Genomic DNA, 22,039 nt, shown 5'->3' with positions numbered 1-22,039 from the left:
TTGCGGTGCGTGGGCTCTAGAGCGCAGGCTCAGTAGTTGTGGTGCACGGGCTTAGCTGCTCTGCGGCATGTGGGATCTTCCCAGGCCAGGGCTGGAACCCGTGTCCCTGCATTGGCAGGCGGATTCTCAACCACTGTGCCACCAGGGAAGCCCCTGACTCCGTATCTTTAACTAAACGTTTTGGTTGTTGGACCTATTGTGGGGAATGAAAACTAGCCAGCCCACGGGTAACCTCTACTGATATTACTGCTTGAGTTTCTAGAACAGGGTCTCACAAGTAAAAGTAATAAAAGCAGTAAATTAAGATGGTGTAAATATAGTCTGCCACCTTGGTAGCCACCGGTTCTCTGTCTGTGGATTTGAAACTGAGTCCCCATAAAACTGAGTTCCTCTGTTGAGTTTGTGATTAACCTCTCTATCCAAAACTTTATTCCATTTCTTATCTGCCCTGTTCCCCTTAGAATTGAGTAGTATAGAAGAAAAAGGGGGATTGAAATCGAGTAGGACCCTGTGAGGCCCTCCCAGGTACAAAAGCCCCTCCATTTCCCGCTTGTAGAAAAAGGCTTTAATTTCCTGGGCCTTCCCTGAGTTCTAAGGAGCAGGCACAGGCAGTTACTAATTAGTGAAACGAGGGAATGCAAAAACAAAGGAAGAGGGCTTCCCTGGTGGGGCAGTGGTTGGGAGTCCGTCTGCCGATGCGGGGGACACGGGTTCGTGCCCCGGTCTAGGAAGATCCCACGTGCCGCGGAGCGGCCGGGCCCGGTGAGCCATGGCCGCTGAGCCTGCGCGTCCGGAGCCTGTGCTCCGCAACGGGAGAGGCCACAACAGTGAAAGGCCAGCATACTGCAAAACACAAACAAACAAACAAACAAAAACAAAGGAAGAGGAGTTAAACAAAAAAAGTAATGACAATAGTTGAGCGATAAAACAGAGTACTAGTTCCTCCATAAGGGACAGACATAACAATCTGATGAATATCCCTGAGTTGTTCTTCAGGAACTAAGATCCCCCTCCACCGCCTGCCTCTTGTTTATAGAAGCTTGGCATCTCTGACTCCATATTGTACCTATCTGTTCTGCTGCTTTAACCTCTGAGTCATAAGCCTCTGTTCAGCCCTGCATGTAGACATGTTAATCACTAAAGGGACTCAGGTTAAGATTTGTACAAACAGTCCCTTACTCAAAACTTACCTCCCACGAGGAGATAAGGAAGTATGAACAAAAATAACGATTGTCTTATCAAGATTTATAGGAACATCAGGAACAGACTCAGGTCAACTGAAGTCAACTAACCAAGAACAAAATGTTTTCAGAACCCTCCTCGGACCCTTGCTGGCGCCCAGATATCTGTGGTCGTCCTTCTCTTCTTGATCTTAACTCCCTCCTGCTTCCCCCTTCCCTAGCATAAAAGAAACTTGAATTCTACCCCAAATTAAGATGGTTCTTTAGAACATTAGTATGCCATCTTCTTGGTTTGCTGCTTTTCCTCTCCCCTGCACTGTGTCTCTTGACTTACTGGCCTGTAGCGCAGCAAGTGGTATGAGCTTGGACTCGGCTGCAGACTCAACCAATCTTGGATGGAAAATATTCAAGGAAAGATATTCCAGAAATATCCAAAAGAAAGACCTGAATTTGCTGCATGCTGGCAGATATTTACATAGCATTTACATTGTACTTGGTATTAGCAGTTATCTAGAGATGATTTTTAAAATACAGGAGGATGTGAGTAGGTTATATGCAAATCCTACACCATTTATATAAAGGACTTGAGCATCCTCAGCTTTTGGTATAGGGAAGGGGTGGGAGTGCTGGAATCAACCTTCCAGCAGATACTGAGGGATGAATGTAAAAGCTTCTAAGAGCACAAAGAATACATATAACATTTTCTAAACCATTAGGAATGCTAGTACATTTTACATTAAATAGAGATCTCTCATTTTTAAGTTCATTTCCTCTGCTGCCTTCCAAATGCACTGGCCACTGACCAGAAAACGACAATCAGAATATAGATAGATTAAACTCTTCTCTCATTTAGAAAGTTACCTTGGGACCAGGTGAGCCTTGTCCTGGGGGCCCTTGTGGACCAGGTGGACCAATAGGACCTTGGATTCCCTTTAAAATGAAAATTTAAAAAATAATATGAGTGAAATTAAGAAGAAATTTAAATAAGAGTAGTTTCAAATCTTCTAAAGTAAAAGTTTAGTTCACATCCCATAATTGATTACTTATACTCAGTTAATACTTGTTGAATGGGTGGCAGAGGCTGCTAGTAGAACCATAATATGCATTCTACCATTTTTCCATAGTAAGAGAATTTTTAACTGGCCTGCATGGCTGCCTAGAATAAAGACCATATTTCCTAATCCCTGGTGCAGCCAGGTGAATTGGATGCTGGCCAATGGGATGTGAATGAAGTGATCTGGGCAATTTCTGGTTCATGCTAAAGGAAGGATATGCCTTCTCTTTCCTTGTTCCCCTCCCCCTTGCTGAAGTGAAGACATAGTTACTATCCTGGATTATGTGGATGAGGAAAGCACCCTTGGAATGTCAGACTAACAAGAATGAAGAAGCCTGAAACTCTGAATTCCCTGACGAATGGAGCCAACACGCCAGCTTGGAGTTTTAAATAAGAGAAACAAAAATTCCATCTTATTAACCTATTTCACCTCAGTCACATGCAGGCAAACCTGTGTCCTAGCTGTACCAACCAATATCTCTCAGGATGTGAAATTGAAAATTTGACCTAGGCTCTAAGAAGCGATAGCCTGCAAACACCAAACTGAAGAACGGTCTAATACTTGACTCTCATTCACATTGTGGGTATAAGAAGGGAGAAGAGACAGGATGTATGTAATAAGGTCTTCTTTGGAGAGAAGAGTCTCATAAAGTGTTTTCCTTGGAGAAAATGGAAGGGGTTTGGCTTGCTTCTCTCTTTCCCACATTCTAGACAGGGAACATTAATGAAATGACTTGGAGACCTTGATTTTTATTTTCGGAACACAATGGACCCGTGTCTGACTCATGCCTGAGCAAGTTAAAATGGGCTGTGATAGCCAGCAGAGGGCTGGGGTGGGATCAGCCAGTGCATCCAGAGCTTGTCAGTGCAAAGGACCCACGAGATTTTTCCTGTGGCCCAGATGTACTCTAGATGCTTGGAGTTGACCTGGAACTGCTTTGAATCCTGTCCAAGAGGACCTAGAAGAGTAATGGAACTCCAACAGAGAGAGTCAGTATAGAGTAAAGCCCCAGGAAAGCAGAGGCTTATGGGGAGAAACAGCTGGAGGGAAAGAGTCCTTCATCCATGTCCCAGGAGGGGCAGTCGCAGGGGCAGTGCAGGAGCCCCACCAGGAAGAGTGTCAGCATCAAACATCTGCCAAGACCAGAGGACCCAAAGCCATCTGACAATAGACCAGCCAAGAAAGAACTTCCATGCCTCCTCCCATGCTCCCATCCTTGATTCAGCCTGGGAGGATAAGAAGCACATTCCATCCCATGGACAACAGATTCTCCCTGCTCGTACAAGATAAATGAAGATTAAAAGGAAGATTAATACATTGACTAGATAGTTTTTATTAGACAATTAAAACTGATTTGAAACTTAGAGGTGATCCTATAACTTATTATTACCTAAAAGTGATAAGGAAAGTCTGTAGCCAGCTGGTAATTTTTTTCTGTGGTAAGAAAAAGAAAGAACTTTACCTACTAAAATAAATTTAAAGTGATGATGAGAGAAAAAACTAAGATTTTGTTTTGTTTACACCCCACAGGCCATAATTGTGCAAATAATGGTTACAGATACATGATTATTTTATTACAAATGCTATCCCATTTTCTCCAGCTAGATGATACAACTGTTTGTTCATTTTTGTTGATGAAGATGAAGCAGTCTAAACAACTTAAGGAAGCTGAGATTCAGTATTTATATTGAACCATTATAAGGAGGAATCCTTCCTGACTTATACAACAGTCTACAAGTAGCATGCAAGACCCCCCAAAATTCAAAGGATATGTGTGCATATACGTGTGTACACAGGTATATGTGGTTATTTATATTTCGATTCATTTTTAAGAGATTTGAAGGAGTCAAGCCTCCAAATATTTAGTGAAAATCTGCAGGCCACTTGAGAAATACTGTAAACATGTTTCTGGAAACAGAAGTTCCCCCAGAAACAGATGAGTGGGAAAATTAATGTCTATAAGAGAAATGGGAAGATCTAGTTATAACAGTAATTCCATGGGTAAACATGTTAAATTAAGGATAAGAAGAAAAATGGGGAACTGCCTGCATAGAGGTTAAATTGAAGTAGAATTTAAATCACTTGTCTTAAAAAGGTAAACAAATTCTTTTCTTGTTCAGACAGTTTACAAATGACACATTCCATTCAATTTCCTATCCAATAGGGGCCAGCTCCATATGGTCACATATGCCCTAAAAGGTTTTTTCTCTTGGAAAAGAAGAGAAGGGGGTGAGAAAACAAAAGTCAAAGAGGTCTTTTTGTTTTTTCTTTTGTTTTCTTTTCAAGCTGTAGAACAACAGGTTCCACCAAGAAACAGTATTAAAGGCATCAGGGAGTTGCAGGTGGGAGGTCCAAGATTCACAGGCCATCTGGAAAGGCTTGGCTTTCTTTGAACCTCATTTTCAGCTTCACAGTGGTGACTCAGCACCAGGAACACCACAAGGCCCAGGATGTGACAGCACTGTCACTTCCAAGATCAGAAACTAGCTGAAACGGTTTTGCTGAAAGCAGCAAAACAACTACAAAGTCTGAGAATGCCTGGCAGCATAGTCAAACCTTTGTAGTCCAAACAAACCAGCTCTTAATTATTATCTAAATATTTATCCTGGCTTCTTCTGCACCCTAATCCCCCTAATGTGTTATACTAGGACCTCTACCAAGGGGAAGGAAATAGAAAAAGGAGTAATACCCAACTTGGCTGTTGCTTGGATTAACAACAACAAAAATACTGATTAATTAGAATATGATTAGAAATAAACTCAGAGTTAATGTCAACAGTGAGATTTGGAGTTATCTCCTTTTTCATCCTTCCCTTCTCTCACTACCCTAGATGAAGGAAGTACTATTTGTTTGCTAAGCAACAGAATAATTCAAACCATAATCATGAATTTTAATCAAACTGTTTTGCCACTTTCTACACAGGAGGACATTCAGCGTAAATTTGGATTTGTTGGTCACTTTGATTAAATGAGATTATGTAGGTGGATAGTACTGTTATATTATCTTCACATTATTTCTTTTTTAAAATTAATTAATTAATTTACTTTTGGCTGTGTTGGGTCTTTGTTGCTGTGCGCGGGTTTTCTCTAGTTGCGGCGAGCGGTGGCTACTCTTTGTTGCAGTGCGCGGGCTTCTCATTGTCGTGGCTTCTCTTGTTGCGGAGCACGGGCTCTAGGCACACGGGCTTCAGTAGTTGTGGCTCGCGGGCTTCAGTAGTTGTGGCTCACGGGCTCTAGAGCGCAGGCTCAGTAGTTGTGGCGCAAGGGCTCAGTTTCTCCGCGGCATGTGGGATCTTCCCGGACCAGGGCTCAAACCCGTGTCCCTTGCATTGGCAGGCGGATTCTTAACCACTGCACCACCAGGGAAGCCCTCTTCATATTATTTCAATCTAACAAAATTGCCTTGCTTTTCCAAAAGTTGTGATCAGAAGAATTTGGAAGTCATTCCAGCCATAAATTTAGACACAGCCTCACAGATCTTTCTTTTGCTCTGACCAAGAGCAGCCAAGAGCTATTTGTAAACTCTATCTGTGGTTTGCTTCTGTTCAGGAACAATGCTCCCTCAGTAAAGTGGTTCCCTCTGATTCTGGTCCTTGTTTTAAGTTTAATAGTTTTTTAGATTGCTACGTGGCTGGGGGTGGGAAACACTAATCTACTGGCATCAGAAGAGAGTGGGATTTCATCATTCACAAAACTTCAAGGGAAAAAACACACACAAACCAACAGGTAAATAAATTATCACTCCCAAGGGAAACTAAAAATATAAGATAACGCTCCAAAACTCTTGTCCTGTAAATTAGACTTTAATGTTAAAAGTCACAACACCAAGAAACATGCAATTTATTTTTTAAGTCTTTAGAAGTTCTAAAAACTAAAATCTCATGAAACCATCTTATCCTTCCCTACATGCACTTTTGGATATATATTCCATTGCAATTTCACTATCAAATGTTCTTATAGTAGTTTGCAGTACAGGCCTTCAGTGAACACCAGGTTTAAGCCAGAATGTTCTGTACAAAAGGGAAAGAGAGAAAGCATCGATTACCTGTTCCCCTTGACTCCCAATTCCGGGGATGCCCATTGGTCCTTGGGGTCCCATAGGTCCCATATCCCACAGTGTAGAAAATAAGTCAGAAGTATAACAACTAACCTCATTATTTCATACTATGCTAATCTTGAATTATGCTGGATTAAAGTCTATCTTTAAACCATAAAGAAGCTCCACATGGAAACTTAGAAAACACTGTTCCTTTTAAATAGTTTGTAGTTCAAATTTGCCAAAATAGTGAATGATGTTTTCACTATTTGGTCTAAATTGGTGACTCTTTGCCCCAGTTTACATTTATTTTTCACACAAGAACCCAGAATTCCTGAATTGTTATTGTAATGACACAAACCCTTCTTGCTAGGATCATAACAGAAATATTTAGAAGTATAAAATTCATAGGGTGCAAGAAAATAAATATTTGAGAGAGAAATTAAAGAAAAATATTTTTTAAATTTCTAAATACCCTTTCCCTCCAAATCTTACTAAAATGCATTTTAAAAATTAAGAAATTATCTAAGGTAAGTGCAGCAAAATTAAAGAACCTCACCTTCTCTTTCCAGGAATAAATTTGGGAAATAAAGTGAGAGTTATCAGTAAGAAGAACAACACCATTCATCCATTCTCTGTGTGTTTCAACAAATATTTGTTGAGTGTTCATTATGTGCCAGGAACTGGTCCAAACACAGGGAAACAGCCGTGACCAAAACAGTCAAAACTCTCTTTCCTCATAGAGCTTTCATTTTTGTAGAGGAAACAGAAGATAATAAACAAGATGGATAGGAGAAATAAATGGTATGTTGAATAATGGTAAGTGCTAAGGAGAAAAATAAATGGAGGGACGGGGAGACAGCTGCAGTCTTGGAAAAGGTGACCAGGGATGGTCTCACTGATGAGAGGGAATGAGCCAGGTAGAAACTTGGAGGAAAAGCATTCCTGGCAGAGCAAACATCCAGTACAAGGGTGATGCCTGGCAGATTCCAGAAATAGCAAAGAGGCAATGTGGCTGGAGCTAGTGAGCACGAGGGGAAGTGGTAGAGGATGGAGTCAGGGAAGTGTGGCAGTGGGCTCAGGCAGAACCATCAGTAGGGTGTTTTAGGCCATAGCAAGAACTTTGGCTTTTCGCTGAGGGAGATGAGAAGCCACTAGAGGGTTTTGAGCAGAGGAGTGAAAGATCTGACATAGTCTTGAAAGGCTCACTCTGGAAGCCGTACCGAGAACAAACTGAAGAGATGTCCCTGTGAGAGATGATGGGGGCCTGGACCAGGCTGTTGAGTGAAGGTGGTGGGGAGCGCTCAGATCCTAAATAGATTTTGAAAATAGAGCCAACAGGATTTGTTACAGATTGAGAGGACCCTAGGATGTCTTTGAGGTTTGTGGAAGAATAGACTTGTCATTTATGGACAAGGAGAAGACTGAGATGAAGCAAGGTTGGGGGAGGGTATACCAGGAGCTTAGTTTTGGATATGTTAAGCCTGAGATGCCTAAAATAGACATCCAAATGGAGGTATCAAGTAGGCAAGAGGGGCCTGAGCTGGAGACATAAATTTGGGAACCCTCAGTATATAGATGGTATTTAAAGCCATGACTGGGTGAGTTTACAAGTAGATAGGGAAGAGAGAAGGTTCAAGGACTGAGCCCTTTGGAGGCTCCAAGTGTTAGAGGTCAGAGAGATGAAGAACAACCAGCAGTAGAGACTGATAAGGTGCAGCCAGAGAGGTCAGGTGAAGAGATTGTTTCAAGAAGGTGAAGATCCTAGCAGAGGACGCTACTGATAGGTCAAGTAAGTTGGCAACTGAGAATTGACCCCTGGATTAGGCAACATGAATAAATACTTTTATTCTAATGTCAGTTGTATTTAGACTACACCAGGGCTTACAAACTTTTTCTTAAACAGTTGGATAGTAAATATTTTATGCTTTTGGGTCATAATAAGGTCTCTTTCATAACGAATGAATGCTGTTTTGGTAGTACAAAACCAGCCATAGACAATACCCAAATGAACAGGTGTGCCTGTGTTCTAGTAACACTTTATTTACAAAAACAGGCAGGCTGCCCTGTAGTTTGCCACTGCCTGGGCTAAAATAAATATGTTTTTATAAACAAAAGCACATCGTTAGATCCTACTTTATATAATATTAAAAACCTGAACCTGTCATTAAGACATGTCCTGGCATATGCTTCTCAGTGTTTCACTTTGTGTCAATCCCTAGTCTAAATAAATATCATGGATGGAAACATGTAAAGGACTCAAGTTCTACTTCAAAGCTGGGCTGTTCTGATTCAGAACTTGATTGCTTATCATGTGGCAGAGAGTGCACTAAATGCTTTTCATGCTTTATCTCATTTAATCCTCACAACAACCCTCTGAGAGTAAGCGTCTCCATTTTCCAGATGAGGTTAAGTAACTCCCATTCACACATCTGATCGATGGCAGAAGCAAGATTCAAGTTCACTCCCCCTAACTCCAAACCCAACTCATATCACTCTTCTGCAAATATTCAATAAAATAAGAGAGATTCTCTTTGGGGTATTATTACTTACATTTAATATCTATATTAAAGCTACTTCCTTGTGCTGCAACAATTGTGTGTATTTGAGAGTCCTTATAGAGGTGTTTATCTAGCCTCTTGAATCACAGAATATAAAAGAATAGGAAAGGAAGAAAGGAGAAGGGAAAGGGAAGACAGTATTGATTTGGTAAGGGAATAGCAGATGAAAGTCTTGCAATTACTATGTGATAATGTTCTGACAGTTAATGTGTTTTCTTTGCATGAGCTCCAGATGTAAAACCACGAATGCCATTTCAACAACACCTGGATAAGTTAATTTACTAAACTCATAACACAACAGTTCTCTTGTACTCAGTACTCCAAAGGAAGAAAGAGCATCTTACATATTTTTAAGGTACTTTGGAAGTGGAGTTACACCACCAGTGCTGAGCTATTTGAACCAAGAATTGTATGACATCTAAAATTTGTATAATTCACTATTTACCACTGTCTCTACTATTTAAATACAGATGCCCAGAAGAGACAGCTACCAGTAAATAGTAAATAAAAGGAATAAGTAATTCAAGTAGAAATACAACACCCAAGATAATCATCAATGTCAATCGTTATTTTAATATAATATATAATATAATGATATGCTTAGACATTGACATATAAATGACTCCAAACTGATCTGAGGTCTCTGTTTTTTGCACATTTCTTATAACTCTTCCCCTTCTGGCAGCTTTCCCTTTGCACTGGTCTTTAAGGCCTTCATAATTAACTGGATACCTGTGGTGTATGATCATCAGGTTGTACATAGTTCATAAATGTACGTACGTAAAGAACAATGAAAAAAATAATTGTATTCTCATCCTTTCTATTATACACCCTTTTGCAGTACCTTGTCCCCTTCGACTGATGGGCCTTCTAATCCTTGTGGGCCAACTGGTGCTTCAGAACCTTTTTCACCCTGAAAGTATATGGAAGGGATATCAATGCACTAATAAAATTCAGGATTTTAAAACAGTTCAAGCATTCAAAGCATCTAAATTCACTGCTAACTATAAATGGGTAATTCTAACTCCAAGATTTGTAAATTGCCGAAGAAAATTAGCATTAACATTCATAAATAGAATCTATCCAAGCATAACGCATGCAGCATCACTAAAGTTGGAAAAGCACTCCATTCCTAATATAATCAGATATATCTGGATATGGGAGATCTGATCAATCACATATTATAACTAACAGAATCAGTCTTCCATTTCCTCAACATTTCTATAACTGGATCCATTACACAATGAAAATTTGCCTCTCAGTATATGAAATAATATTTGCTAAGATTGAATTATTTATTATATGTTTTATACCAGAATTTATAATCATTTATTGAAAACTTAGTTTTAGAAGAATTCATGGAAAATCTTCTTGGATATGCTTCCAGAGTCACATGATCCATGTGAATAGCTCTGGTTGTAATGTAATATCAATGAAGTCATAACACTGTGCATTTGTATGAAAAACAAACCATATAATCAATCAGAAATAGCACACATTTCATGAACCGAGAGCAGAATCAAAGAACATTTGCAGGAAACCTAGGAAACAGGAAAACACACCTTAATGTCCCTCTATATTCATAATTTCTTCACTTAAGCCCTACGTCATTGCAAAGTAGCCCCAAGAAGAATATACAGAAACCTCCGATTTGGTCTTGCTGGTTGGGGAGTGAAGTGTTCTGACTAATGGGTTCTTCTGATTGTTACCACAGAGTATATTTGTGTCCAGTCAACCCTAAAACAACACTGAATATAATGAGTTCTTTCTTTGATGAGTCAGAGTGTGTTATTATGAAGGAGTGTATCATTATTTCATACCGTTGAAACTGTCACTAAGACATGCCCTGAAATAGGCTTCTCAGTGTTTCATTTATTCCTTTCTCACTTATTTCTTATTTTTTAAACCCCACAGATGATAAGGAGAAATAATTCTGGCTATTTGAATTTTCAGGTTGTTTGGGCAACATATAAATAGAAATTTACTATGTGCCAAAGAAAAATTCAAGAAATTATGTATTATAAAACTTTCTGAAATGTGGTGCCAAATTGCTGGCCTCTGCCTTCTCATGATGATATTTTTGTTAGTCAAGAGCATTAGTAATGTCCACTTCATCCGACATATTATTTCCATTTACTATAACAAATTAAAATTTGTTAGTTAACAAGGGCTTCTTTTAAAATTCAATCCAGCAGTTACAACTTCGTGTGAATTACTTGTTTTAACTAATTGATTTCCCTTTAGTTGAGATTTAGGTTTCTCACAGATAACTGAATATTGATCATGGTGGAAGAGGCTGAAAATGAGAAGCAATTTTAGAGTGTGAGGCCGTACTGAGAAGGTTGGATCTCAGTGACTCGACTGAATGACTGAAGTGGAAGGTCTTAGACACTTAGAAAGCAGCATATGCTTCTCTGGGTAGTGTGTATGCATGCATGTGTCTCTGGGGGAAAGGTTTTAGAAAAGAAGGAAAAAGGACCCCAAAGTTTATCCTTACTTACTCTGAAATTTTGTTGATGCTGCCCAAAGTGTCTTGGAAAATCATTTCCTAGGTGGCCTTTGGCAAAGGAGCCATATATTATGGGTAAGGAGTCTAGAGCAGGGATCAGCAAAGTACAGACCATTGGCCAAATTCAGCCCACTGCACGTTTTTTGTAGATACAGCGTTATTGGAACACAGCCAAGTTCATTTATTAATACATTGTTCAGGGCTGCTTTCATGCTGTAGCAGCAGAAGTTAAGTAGTTGCAACAGATATCGTATGGCTCACAAAGCCTAAAATATTTACTGTCTGGTCCTTTACAGAAAAAGTTTGCCAAGCCCTGGTCTAGAGGAACCTGAGCTCCAAGAATTACATATGGGAGGCAGTGGAAACGTTTAAATTCTCAATTGCCATGTAAAAGGTAGGTCTTGCATAACATTTTGCTCCTTCTGGTAACATGGTAACTCCAATTCCCTCCACCCACCCACATTTCCTTTCTTATGTTAATGGAAGTACTACGACAAATTGTTTTATTGGACTGTTTCTTCTGTACGTTTCACAAAACAAAGCTGTGGGTAAAGCTTGGTATAGCCACGTTCAATAACTTAATTTCTGGGCATAAAAATGCTATTTATCACTGTGACTTTAATGACTACAAACTACTTTAAGAGATTTCTCTAATTTCATATGCGGTAATTATATGAAGAAGCAGCCTTTCAGTTACTTATTTATATTTGCAAATGTCACTATAGCTTTATGTTAAGGGGAAATTTACATATTACTTCGTTTAATAGGGTGAAGATGGTCAGGAGAAGATCCTTGACCTGGGATAACTGGCTAGGACACATTTTTGTAAATTTGTCATTCATGACCGTGCAATACAAAGCATTTTCCCTCAGTGTAGAAGGTGTTGTTGTTACCTTTGGTCCTGGAGGTCCTTCTCCTGGTAAGCCCCTCTCTCCTGGTGCTCCCTCAGGCCCACGGGGACCCTGGTTAGGATACGAGGGGGTGAGGAACAAGAGAAAAGAGAGAGAGAGAGAAAGAGAGAGAATGGGAGGAGAGGGAAGAGAGGAGACGGGAAGAAAGAAAATGGTCATATTTCAGTTCACATGGGCATAGTCCTGTTCATGTAATTAGTGAGAATCCTTCTAGTAAACTCCATACTGATCAGTAGAATCATAGAGTTGTGAAGAATAATATTCTCATTGTATTAAATACTTGTTCCATTTGATTGGCATAAGATGTTCTATTCCGGTGTTCTCAATTGGAGGAAAATGGAAATTAAGTGATGCTTCAGAATAAGGATGAGGAAATCAATCCTATGAGGAAAGGCTAAAAATCTAGGACTGTGTGGCCTGGAGAAGGATGTGAAGTGATTAATCATTTAATTAGGTTATCAGGGGAGCCCTGTGAAGAAATCACTACACAGCTGTTTTAAAGCACTGAATTCTATTCATATGTTGTTTTAATTTCCATCCTGATAAATTTAGATTCAAACTTGAATTCTTTCAGGAACTGGTTGAATCCACTGGAGGTTTATGTGCAAGTAGGAATCGTGATAGAATCATTAAGGAGGAACAGGATTTTCCATCTCAGTGTTTAAAAGTAAGAAGCCCATGTGGCTGTTCCTCAAAAAGGCACTCAGATAGGTGAGGACTTCTCACATAAGGAAAGAAAAACAACACAGTCCCAGGCTTTGAAATGGACTGACAGGAAACATACTCATTGAAAAATAACAGCAAAAGAGTCACTTAAACCTGGAATTTTAAAAGGTTATAAAGTTTTCCCCTCTTTCTTCTTGGCCAGAAGGCAAAAAAAAAAAAAAAAAAAGTAGAAAAGGGACTAACAACAAGAATTGTAGAAACATGAACTGGAGCTTTTCCTCTAATGGACCTAGAAAGATAATTAGGGCTTTCTTGCCAGGGCAGTAAATCTTTGATGGAACAAGGTCTACTGAGTTGCCCAGAGTCCCAAAGCCAGCCGGCTGCAGACACACTGAGTGATCTTGGGACTCAATATATAGTAATCCAGGGTAATTTAAGAGATACTTTCTACTCAAGCCTGGTAGCAGAGCTAGGATATAGCATTATGCTCATCAGTGACTGATCACAGCTACAGATTTGTGAGAGAGAAAGCTAACTGTATCCCATATTTAATTTTTTTTGCCTTTCCCTAATACTGTATATTTAAAAGAGTCTTCTTTAGTATTTGTGCATAGCCAATTTAGTAAAGACTTTAATTGAAGGAAAAAGCTAGCATTTAATTCAATTTAAATTGCTATGCTTGTGGGAAAACTAGCTTTTAACCATCCAAGACCTTAATCAAAGCTCTAATATCCATGACAGCTTACTCTAATGTTAGAGCAATTAACGAGGGGGAAAGTAAACATAAGCGTGAAAACTAGATTGCAAACTAAACAGACAAGGCCTAGCTACTATCACACACGATACCAAAAATATTAACAAATTATTCTTCTTCCCCACCGATATGACAAATGAAAATAACTCAATTTACATTGAATGCAGAGGAATCTTTTTCCAGTTCATTCAATTTTTTTTTCCCATTCGTTCAACAAATGTTTACCAAAAGCCTGGTAGGTGCGAGTCACTGTGCTAGGGTCTGAAAACAGTAGGCAGCCCTGCTCCCTGTCTCATAAAGTTTACAGTCTTGCATAATAACCAAAAGCAGATTTGGGTGTCATTTGCACTGAGGTTCAAGCCCCCGCTCTGCTACATATTAGCAATGTGATCTTAAGCAAATAATTCAATCTCTCTAAAGTTCAGCATTGTCGTCAGAATGGTGGTAACAATAGTACCTACCTCAACCACACGTATTAATACAAAGATTAGCTCAGAGAAATTTAAAGCTTTTACATATTAAGCACTCAATAAATATGTGCTATCACTAACAAAATTATTTCCCTTGAATCCTGCAATTACTCAGAATGTCCTTTTATAAAGTTTTTACAAATTAGATAGTCTCAGAGTGAACGGCTTTATGTTAAGCAATATGGAGAGAGGCATGCTGCACAGAGTAAGCACAGACCCTTCCTTCGTCTCTGCATTTCTAGAATACATTAGCCAAGGTGAAAATGAAAATAATGAAGCCTTTTAGGAGTCATGTGTTCCAGGCTGCTGAGAACAGAGTTAATGCTTGTGAACAATCACTTAGGGGCATTAAAAAAAAGAGTGTAATTACTGGAAACTGTCAGAGTAATATTCTACACCATCAGTATATTCTCAAGTTTTCCAGTTAAACAGTCAAGATGAAAGATGACTGCCAACCAGAGAAGAGAAAGAGAAAGTACTTGGGTTAGATGAACTATACTGTTAATTTATTAAGACAGTACCAACAGATTTTTTTTTTCAGATTATTTTTTAAAAGACAAAAATGCTCTGTAAAAAATAGTGTCCTTTTCAAAGGCCATGAGAACTAATCACAGCCGTGACATTCTTATTTGGCTTCTAATGAACACTTCTAATTTAAAAATATCTAGTGGAAGGAACTAATTATCAGCTAACAGAGTCTGATCAGAAATACTTTATATGAGACATTAACAAGATAAAATATGACTGTCCATTATCTGATTATCTTCCTTAATAATCTCAATAGTGTGGGTAATCAATAAAAGTGGTTTCAATATACGTTGCAAGCATATGCTACATATAAATATGCTCAATAATAATATAAATTATCCTTAATATTAAAACAGTGAAATCTACTTTACTTTTAACTTCAAAATAATTATAGTTTTGTTTCAGGGGGTATTTTTCACAGATAGTGCTCTGAGTATCCTTGCACAAAAAACAAACAGATCACCCTGAGAATCTGAATCAATTTATTATTCATGAATCAGTCATCTGTCAGACCAACACAAAACTAGTGGTAATCATATAATTAAAGAAGGTAGCTGACAGTTCAAAGTTAGGTCATGGAGCTGGAATATTAATTCAGTTGATCAGATCTATTTATCACTTTTACATAAAAAGAGTAGTTAGTGCTAAACCTGAAACCACTTGAAATGATTCAGGCAAAGAAACAAAGGTTCTTTCAGCAGAACCTTTGTCAGTCCTAAGGTAAGTCTTTATGTTACTTTGAAATAACTAAAAAGCTCTCATTGTTGATTTTTTATTATGACATTTTGGGAGAATATTTTCATGTATTACTTGAGATCCTTCCCATCTTTGTTATGATTTTAGTTCCCAATTAAATCAAAGACTTCACAGTGTCACTCTAATTTGTGTAATTGTGATTGGATAGCAAGAAAACAAACAAGAATTTCATGTTCTGGCAATATCATGAAAACTCTCCAGCTACAAACAGAAAGGCAAATAATATACATTTTTCTTTAAAATGAAGGCCCCAAAAATCAATAAATAAGGGAAATCACAGGGTTCCAAAACAAAAAGAGTGCTGAACACTAGAGGTAAGCATGTAAGCTGACACTGTAACTGTTCTGGGTAAAAAGTGTGGTTGGGGCTTCCCTGGTGGCGCAGTGGTTGAGAGTCCGCCTGCCGATGCAGGGGACACGGGTTCGTGTCCCGGTCCAGGAGGAACCCGCATGCCGCAGAGCGGCTGGGCCCGTGAGCCATGACCGCTGGGCCTGCGCGTCCGGAGCCTGTGCTCCGCAATGGGAGAGGCCACAACAGTGAGAGGCCCATGCACCGCAAAAAAAAAAAAAAGTGTGGTTGTATGGTAGGACAAAGTCTTGTAGTCTAAGAGGGAGAACCAGGAACAAAGACTTTGGCTCACTCGATGGAAAACAAGGAGAAAATTAGAACTAAGATCCCCCCCATAAAGCTAGGACCTTCAAAGTTATATATCTTCAATGAAAGGGCAGGGTAGAAAAAAGCCATCCCATAAACACAGTGTTATGAATGACAAGAATCTTGTCTACCTTCACTTGGGCTGTAAATGGGCCCAAAAACTCCTAACCTGGTCCTGTGCTATGTATGGGTTCGTAGTTTCAAGTGACACCATGTTGGTGGTCTGGGGACACCTTAATCAAGACAATAGCATCAAGGATGTGCCTGGAGTACATAAGAGATGCAAATGCACACTTCTTTCAAGCATGCTCCACACAGAACACTTGGGTTTTCACAATTAAACCTGGCTGACAATGAGTTCAGATGTGATAGTACAAAACATACAAGAAAATAATTCTCAGTGAGTAAAAGTGAGCCAATATAATGTAAACTTCCCCAAGGTTGCCAAATAATAGGATAAAATAATAGAGACCAAAAAAGGAAGTATACTTTTTAATGGTCTTAAGAAAAGCATAGAAATATAAGAAGCAAAGAGGACAGTATAGCAAAAACATATTAGTAAAAGAAAAAAAAAAAGGCAGATTTTTAAAATTAGCTTTAAGAATTTGAAAAAATACTCATTAAGTTAAAAATACAAGATATGATTTCAGGACATTTTATAACCAGAAAAAGATAAATTTGTGAATTATGAGTTAGATTTGAGGAAATCACCTTAAAATGCAACTAAACATCTAACAGAATTTCTGAATAAATGAAGAATGGAAAAATAAAATATCTGAAGAGATAACAACTAAGAACTTTCAAAATTGTTGAATTCTCAGATTCATGAAACCCATGAATTTGAAGCACACAAATATATCCATATTTATATACATCATAGTAGATCTATGGAGACGTTCAGTAAGTCCTTCAGTGGTGGACAGTAATGGCAAATCCTTACTTGATTAATTGCCTGCCCCCCCCCCACCAATTATGGCCATCATCATGACCCTCTCCATTATGAAAGAGTTCCAGCTAGTCAACATATTGATACTACCAGTGTGACTGGCCCTTTCCAGAGAAAGATGACATCAGGCTTGCATGTACCTTTTGCAGGTTGGTCACTCAGCAATGGTAGTATCCATATTAGGTTTGTTAAAAGGAAGTTTATGTTGATCCTGTGTATAACCTCCATCCCAGCCACTCAGTAAAACTGAGTGGATGGGGCTTCCCTGGTGGTGCAGTGGTTGAGAGTCCGCCTGCCAATGCAGGGGACACGGGTTTGTGCCCCGGTCCGGTAGGATCCCACATGCCGCAGAGCGGCTGGGCCCATGAGCCATGGCCACTGAGCCTGCGTGTCTGGAACCTGTGCTCCACAACAGGAGAGGCCCCGACAGTGAGAGGCCCGCGTACGGCAAAAAAAAAAAAAAAAAACTGAGTGGATGGTGGTAGAGCTGGGAAAATAGATTGATTGACACCCTGTCTACTTGTTTATTTAGAGCCTTCTTTAAAATGGATGTGGTTTGGTGAGCATTCACCTAAGACACAAATATCTTCATACTCTGTGTTCATGAAGAGAACAGGAGTCTATTTCTAGCTAGGCTAGCAAAACATGCTCAGTTTTGTTCTTCCTTTGTCTGTTCATATGGGGCTATAGGTGTGGCTTGTGGGAAAAGTAGCAATGGAGTAGATGCCATAGGAGTCTAAGCCAATTACTCATGAAACTATTTGTATCTTCAAGAATAATGATGAACTCCTACGACACATAGCCTAGGCTTGTATAACACCCAGTTCATGATGAATAATTCAACATGGACTTCCCTGGTGGTGCAGTGGTTAAGAATCCGCCCGTCAATGCAGGGGACACGGGTTCGATCCTTGGTCGCAGAAGATCCCACATGCCACAGAGCAACTAAGCCCGTGCGCCACAACTACTGAAGCCCGCGAGCTCTAGGGCCTGTGTGCCACAACTACTGAGCCCACATGCTGCAACTACTGAAGCCCATGTGCCTAGAGCCTATGCTCCGCAACAAGAGAAGCCACTGCAATGAGAAGCCCGCGCACCACAACGAAGAGTAGCCCCAGCTCGCCACAACTACAGAAAGCCAGCATGCAGCAACAAAGACCTAACGCAGCCAAAAAAAAAAAAAATTCGACATGTATGGTCGTGTATTGTCCCATGATTAGCCATGCAGTCTCTCCTAGGATCCAGCAGCAAGGCAGAGCTGTTTATTAAGTTTATTAAGTTAAAAGTAGGCATGTAGAAGAAAAAGAAGAGATCTTATGCCTGCTTCAAAAATCTCAGATTCTTTTGGACAGTTCATAAAGGCTTTGCAGTGAAACATGAAGCTCACTTTTATTCCCACTTATTCAGATCATTGTGGAAAGATTTTTTCATTTCTGTCAAAAACTTCCCAAATTCTCTGCTGTACTCCCTCTATACATGGTAGCCTATCTGGGCCTGTATATTTCTAGCTGATGTCATTTCGGTTTTCTAGGTTTCCAGCCTCTCCAGTGTAGAACCAGCAGTGTCTGCAGGGAGCTCATAATCTTCTTTCTCAGTGGTTTAGTTTTTTTTTGTTTTTTTTTGCGGTACACGGGCCTCTCACTGTTGTGGCCTCTCCCGTTGCGAAGCACAGGCTCCGGACGCGCAGGCTCAGCGGCCATGGCTCACGGGCCCAGCCGCTCCGCGGCACGTGGGATCTTCCTGGACCAGGGCACGAACCCGTGTCCCCTGCATCGGCAGGCGGACTCTCAATCAGTGGTTTAGTTTTAAAAGACCTATCTAGTTAGTGGAAACACAGTAGATAATTAGACCAGTGTATTTTTCCTTTATATGATGTTCTCTTTTTTGAATTAGTGTATCAAGACATTGGTGAAAAGACTAGCCCTCAGATAGTATGGTACCATTTCATTCTCAAAGTACAGCAAGGAAGCACATGTTTCTGTTAATATTATATGTGAGGAACTATGCAATGCAAAGCCCAGTTGGGTGACCAACTATTCACAATCGTTTGTTTTTATTTGTACCCCAGCAAGTCAGCTACTGTTCTTTCCTGGGAGAATAATGATTACTTGAAAAGTTAAAAAGCTTCTTATTCCAGAACAGTCATGTTTTATTCATTTCCTCTCCAGCTCTCTTTTGACAGAATTGTTTTTTCTTTTCCAACAATAGTAAATATCAAAGCTACATAAGGTAGAAGCTGCAAATAACACAGGTATTACCTGTCTACCATGATCAATTCTAGCTTTAGAGTATACTCACGGGTTAGGTAATGAGCAAGGTCCTTATTCTCAGTGATTTTCTCATGGTTACAGGAAAGTCAATTACAAAGTATAGACATTAGGTATGAATCTAGCTCTCCTATCTCCTAGGAAATTTTGACATATGAGAACTCCTTTCTTCTAGGACAAACTGATTAATCTCACAAAAGATTACAGTAAGAGAGAGCCTGTTGTACATATCCTATAAATATAAACAGATAGATAGATATCCCTATTTCAAGTGTTACGAAAAATAACACTTGGATCTGGTCTTTATATATTTATCATCTTTTGTTGTTTAAATAGATAAAGATGGCTGAGTTTAACCATTTATTCTAACCCAAAAGAGCACATAAGAACTATATTTGTCCTTTTAATTCCACCTAGAATTTCTTGCTACTCACTGTCTGGCCCAGCTCACCAACACCAATCGGTCCTGGAGGCCCAGTTCTTCCTTCCTGGCCTCTTTCCCCTAGGAGGAAGAAATAATTGAATGAAAGTTTGCTTTTTTAAATGAAGAATACACATAGCACAAAATACTCTGGAGATTTCAACAAAGATAAATAGCAAGATTGTCAAACTTTTCAAACTCTTAAAGATTAAAAAAAAATCTAGAGGAGGAAAAATGCCTTGAATTTAAGTGAACAAATTACCCCCAAACGTTCCTCATTCCTTCTTGTCTAAATGCAATTTCAGCTTTCAGAAACGATTACGTAGCAATTGACAGGTCAGACCGTGTACGACTCTTTTTGGTTACTGAAATGACCAAGTTAACAATGCCCGTGCTGTTCTCTGCCCCCTCGCCACCATCCGGGGATGCGTCCCCCGCCACCCTGCCCTGTTCCATTTCACCTCGCCTTTCTGTTCTGTTTCGCATTTCTTCTCCTTCAGAACCCTTCTCCAGTAACTCTGCCAGTCTAAACTCCACCTTCCCTGGAATCTCAATGTGATTATTGTCTAAATGCATTCCATGGTGACACCTTATTACATTCGAAGTGCATTGTTTTGTATTGCTCTCTGGTTTAGCCCCGCGTCGAAGTCTTATTGTCCCAATGACATAGAAAAGCCATTTAAAACAAGCACTTCTGCTCTAGTACATCCTGCACGATGTAGAGCACCCAAGGTTGTTGGGTGTTCTAGTCCTTTCTAGTTCCCTACAAACCTCTCCGTCAACATTTACTTATTCAATGTCATGGTTCTTCTGGTTTCTGCCCCTCTGTGCTTATTTGATGCGGGCAGGTGATAGTTGACACGTTAAGGTGTTTCACTTCCCAGTAACATTTTTGCGTGCCAACATTTAAAATCCATGAAAACTCAACAGAACTAAACGTATGTTGGCAAGAGGGTGGGTATTTGGAGACAAGCAAAATTTTCATTCCAACCAAATCAAAAAATACATAGAGTATTCTTGTGGTAACTGCCCCTGACCAGGGCATTGCAGTGTCCAAGCATCCAGCCTGTAATTAACTCATACAGAGGGCTTCCTTGTATCCATGAGGGTAACAGTGAGCAGAGTTCAAATCACAGCTCCCCCAGCCCTACAATAAATTCAGTAGTCATCAATGGCCCAAGAGACCAGTATCTTTACCTTAATACCTGGCTGTCCAATACCAGGGGCTCCTGGAGGACCAGGGGGACCAGGTTCACCCTAGAGGAAGAAACAGTGATATGTTAGGTCAACTCCATAGTATTTGTTGAGCAGCTCTTAGACATATAGTGATGTGATAGGGGCTTTGAGGGCATCAACAAAACCTAGCACACAGTCTCCACCCTCAAGTGTTTACCATCCAGGAGGACAGACAGCACAGACCCAGGGTGGACTTAGCCATGACCCAGTATCTAGGGTTCATGAAAATGTCTCTTTTTTAAAATCAGAATAAAAAATAAACATAATAATAGTGTATATAATAATGAATACAGTCTGGATTACATTTTTCTTTATACCAACTCAGTTGTAAAATATAATTTTAAACATTTTTATGGAAGAAAGTACCTAGAAAGGCAAAAGTTTTTAGGATCCATGAAAGTCATAACGTGGCCCTCACTCATTTGTTCAATACATCTTTATTAAGTGCTTCTGGCAGACACAGTTGTTTTCTACCCAGTGATCATCCTCTCCCTTCTTTCTTCCCTGCTGTTAGAACTCTGACCTGTTCAGGTCAGTGGGCAACTATTCTTCGCCCTCAGATATGTAGGATGAATGATAATCCGTCTAAAACAAGGGTAGAATCTTTCCCTTTGCCACTGATTAATCTAGGTTAGTCCTTCGACTCAGTTTTGATAAATGAGATGTGGGGACCTTACTGGATGCAAAGAGAAACTTTTGCCTCTGCTTCTTTGTTCCTACTTGGAGGTGTGACAGCTATCTTGTAACCATGAGGCAACAGTCTCTCAGATGAATGCCAACAGTTGAAGAGGATGATGCAGAAAAAACTTAAAAGAGCCTGGCTCCTAGACAGCCTCACTGAGCTCCTGATCCAGTCCTAGACTACCTACCTTCAAACATTCTGTTTACTCAACAAGAAGCGTTCTTATGATTTAAGCCACTATTAGTCGAGATGTTTGTTACTAGAAACCAGAAGCATTTTCAGTTAATATAGTCTATGATGTGGCAGGCCCATCATAGAATTCAGGCATTATAGAACTGAGACCATGGCACTCAAACTCCTGCATTTCACAGGTGAGGAACCTGAGTCCCAGAGGGGTTACCTGGCCT

The 22,039-nt window shown here is 39.7% G+C and overlaps 2 protein-coding genes across 3 annotated transcripts in view; one reads left to right on the top strand and one right to left on the bottom strand.

Annotated features, from left to right (window-relative positions):
* COL28A1 (collagen type XXVIII alpha 1 chain) overlaps nucleotides 1-22,039 on the bottom strand; it is a 157,859-nt gene that overhangs the window by 95,098 nt on the left and 40,722 nt on the right. The window contains 7 exon segments of the mRNA XM_029233287.1: nucleotides 2,043-2,111; nucleotides 6,281-6,348; nucleotides 9,676-9,745; nucleotides 12,235-12,303; nucleotides 19,728-19,795; nucleotide 20,218; nucleotides 20,912-20,971. Of these exon segments, the coding sequence (XP_029089120.1) occupies nucleotides 2,043-2,111; nucleotides 6,281-6,348; nucleotides 9,676-9,745; nucleotides 12,235-12,303; nucleotides 19,728-19,795; nucleotide 20,218; nucleotides 20,912-20,971 (405 nt within the window).
* Nucleotides 11,638-22,039, top strand: part of MIOS (meiosis regulator for oocyte development) — a 114,379-nt gene continuing 103,977 nt past the window's right edge. Inside the window, exon 1 of one of the 2 annotated variants that reach the window (XR_003795177.1) lies at nucleotides 11,638-11,735. The gene's annotated coding sequence lies outside the window, so the exon portion shown is untranslated. The remainder of the gene's footprint in view (nucleotides 11,736-22,039) is intronic. The other variant, XR_003795180.1, reaches the window with a different exon arrangement.

Source organism: Monodon monoceros, unplaced genomic scaffold (genome assembly GCF_005190385.1).
Source record: "Monodon monoceros isolate NGI ecotype Baffin Bay Population unplaced genomic scaffold, NGI_Narwhal_1 Super_Scaffold_2, whole genome shotgun sequence".
Lineage (NCBI taxonomy): Eukaryota > Metazoa > Chordata > Mammalia > Artiodactyla > Monodontidae > Monodon > Monodon monoceros.
The sequence above is the reverse complement of the archived record's forward strand: the minus strand, read 5'-3'. Positions and strand labels throughout refer to the sequence as shown.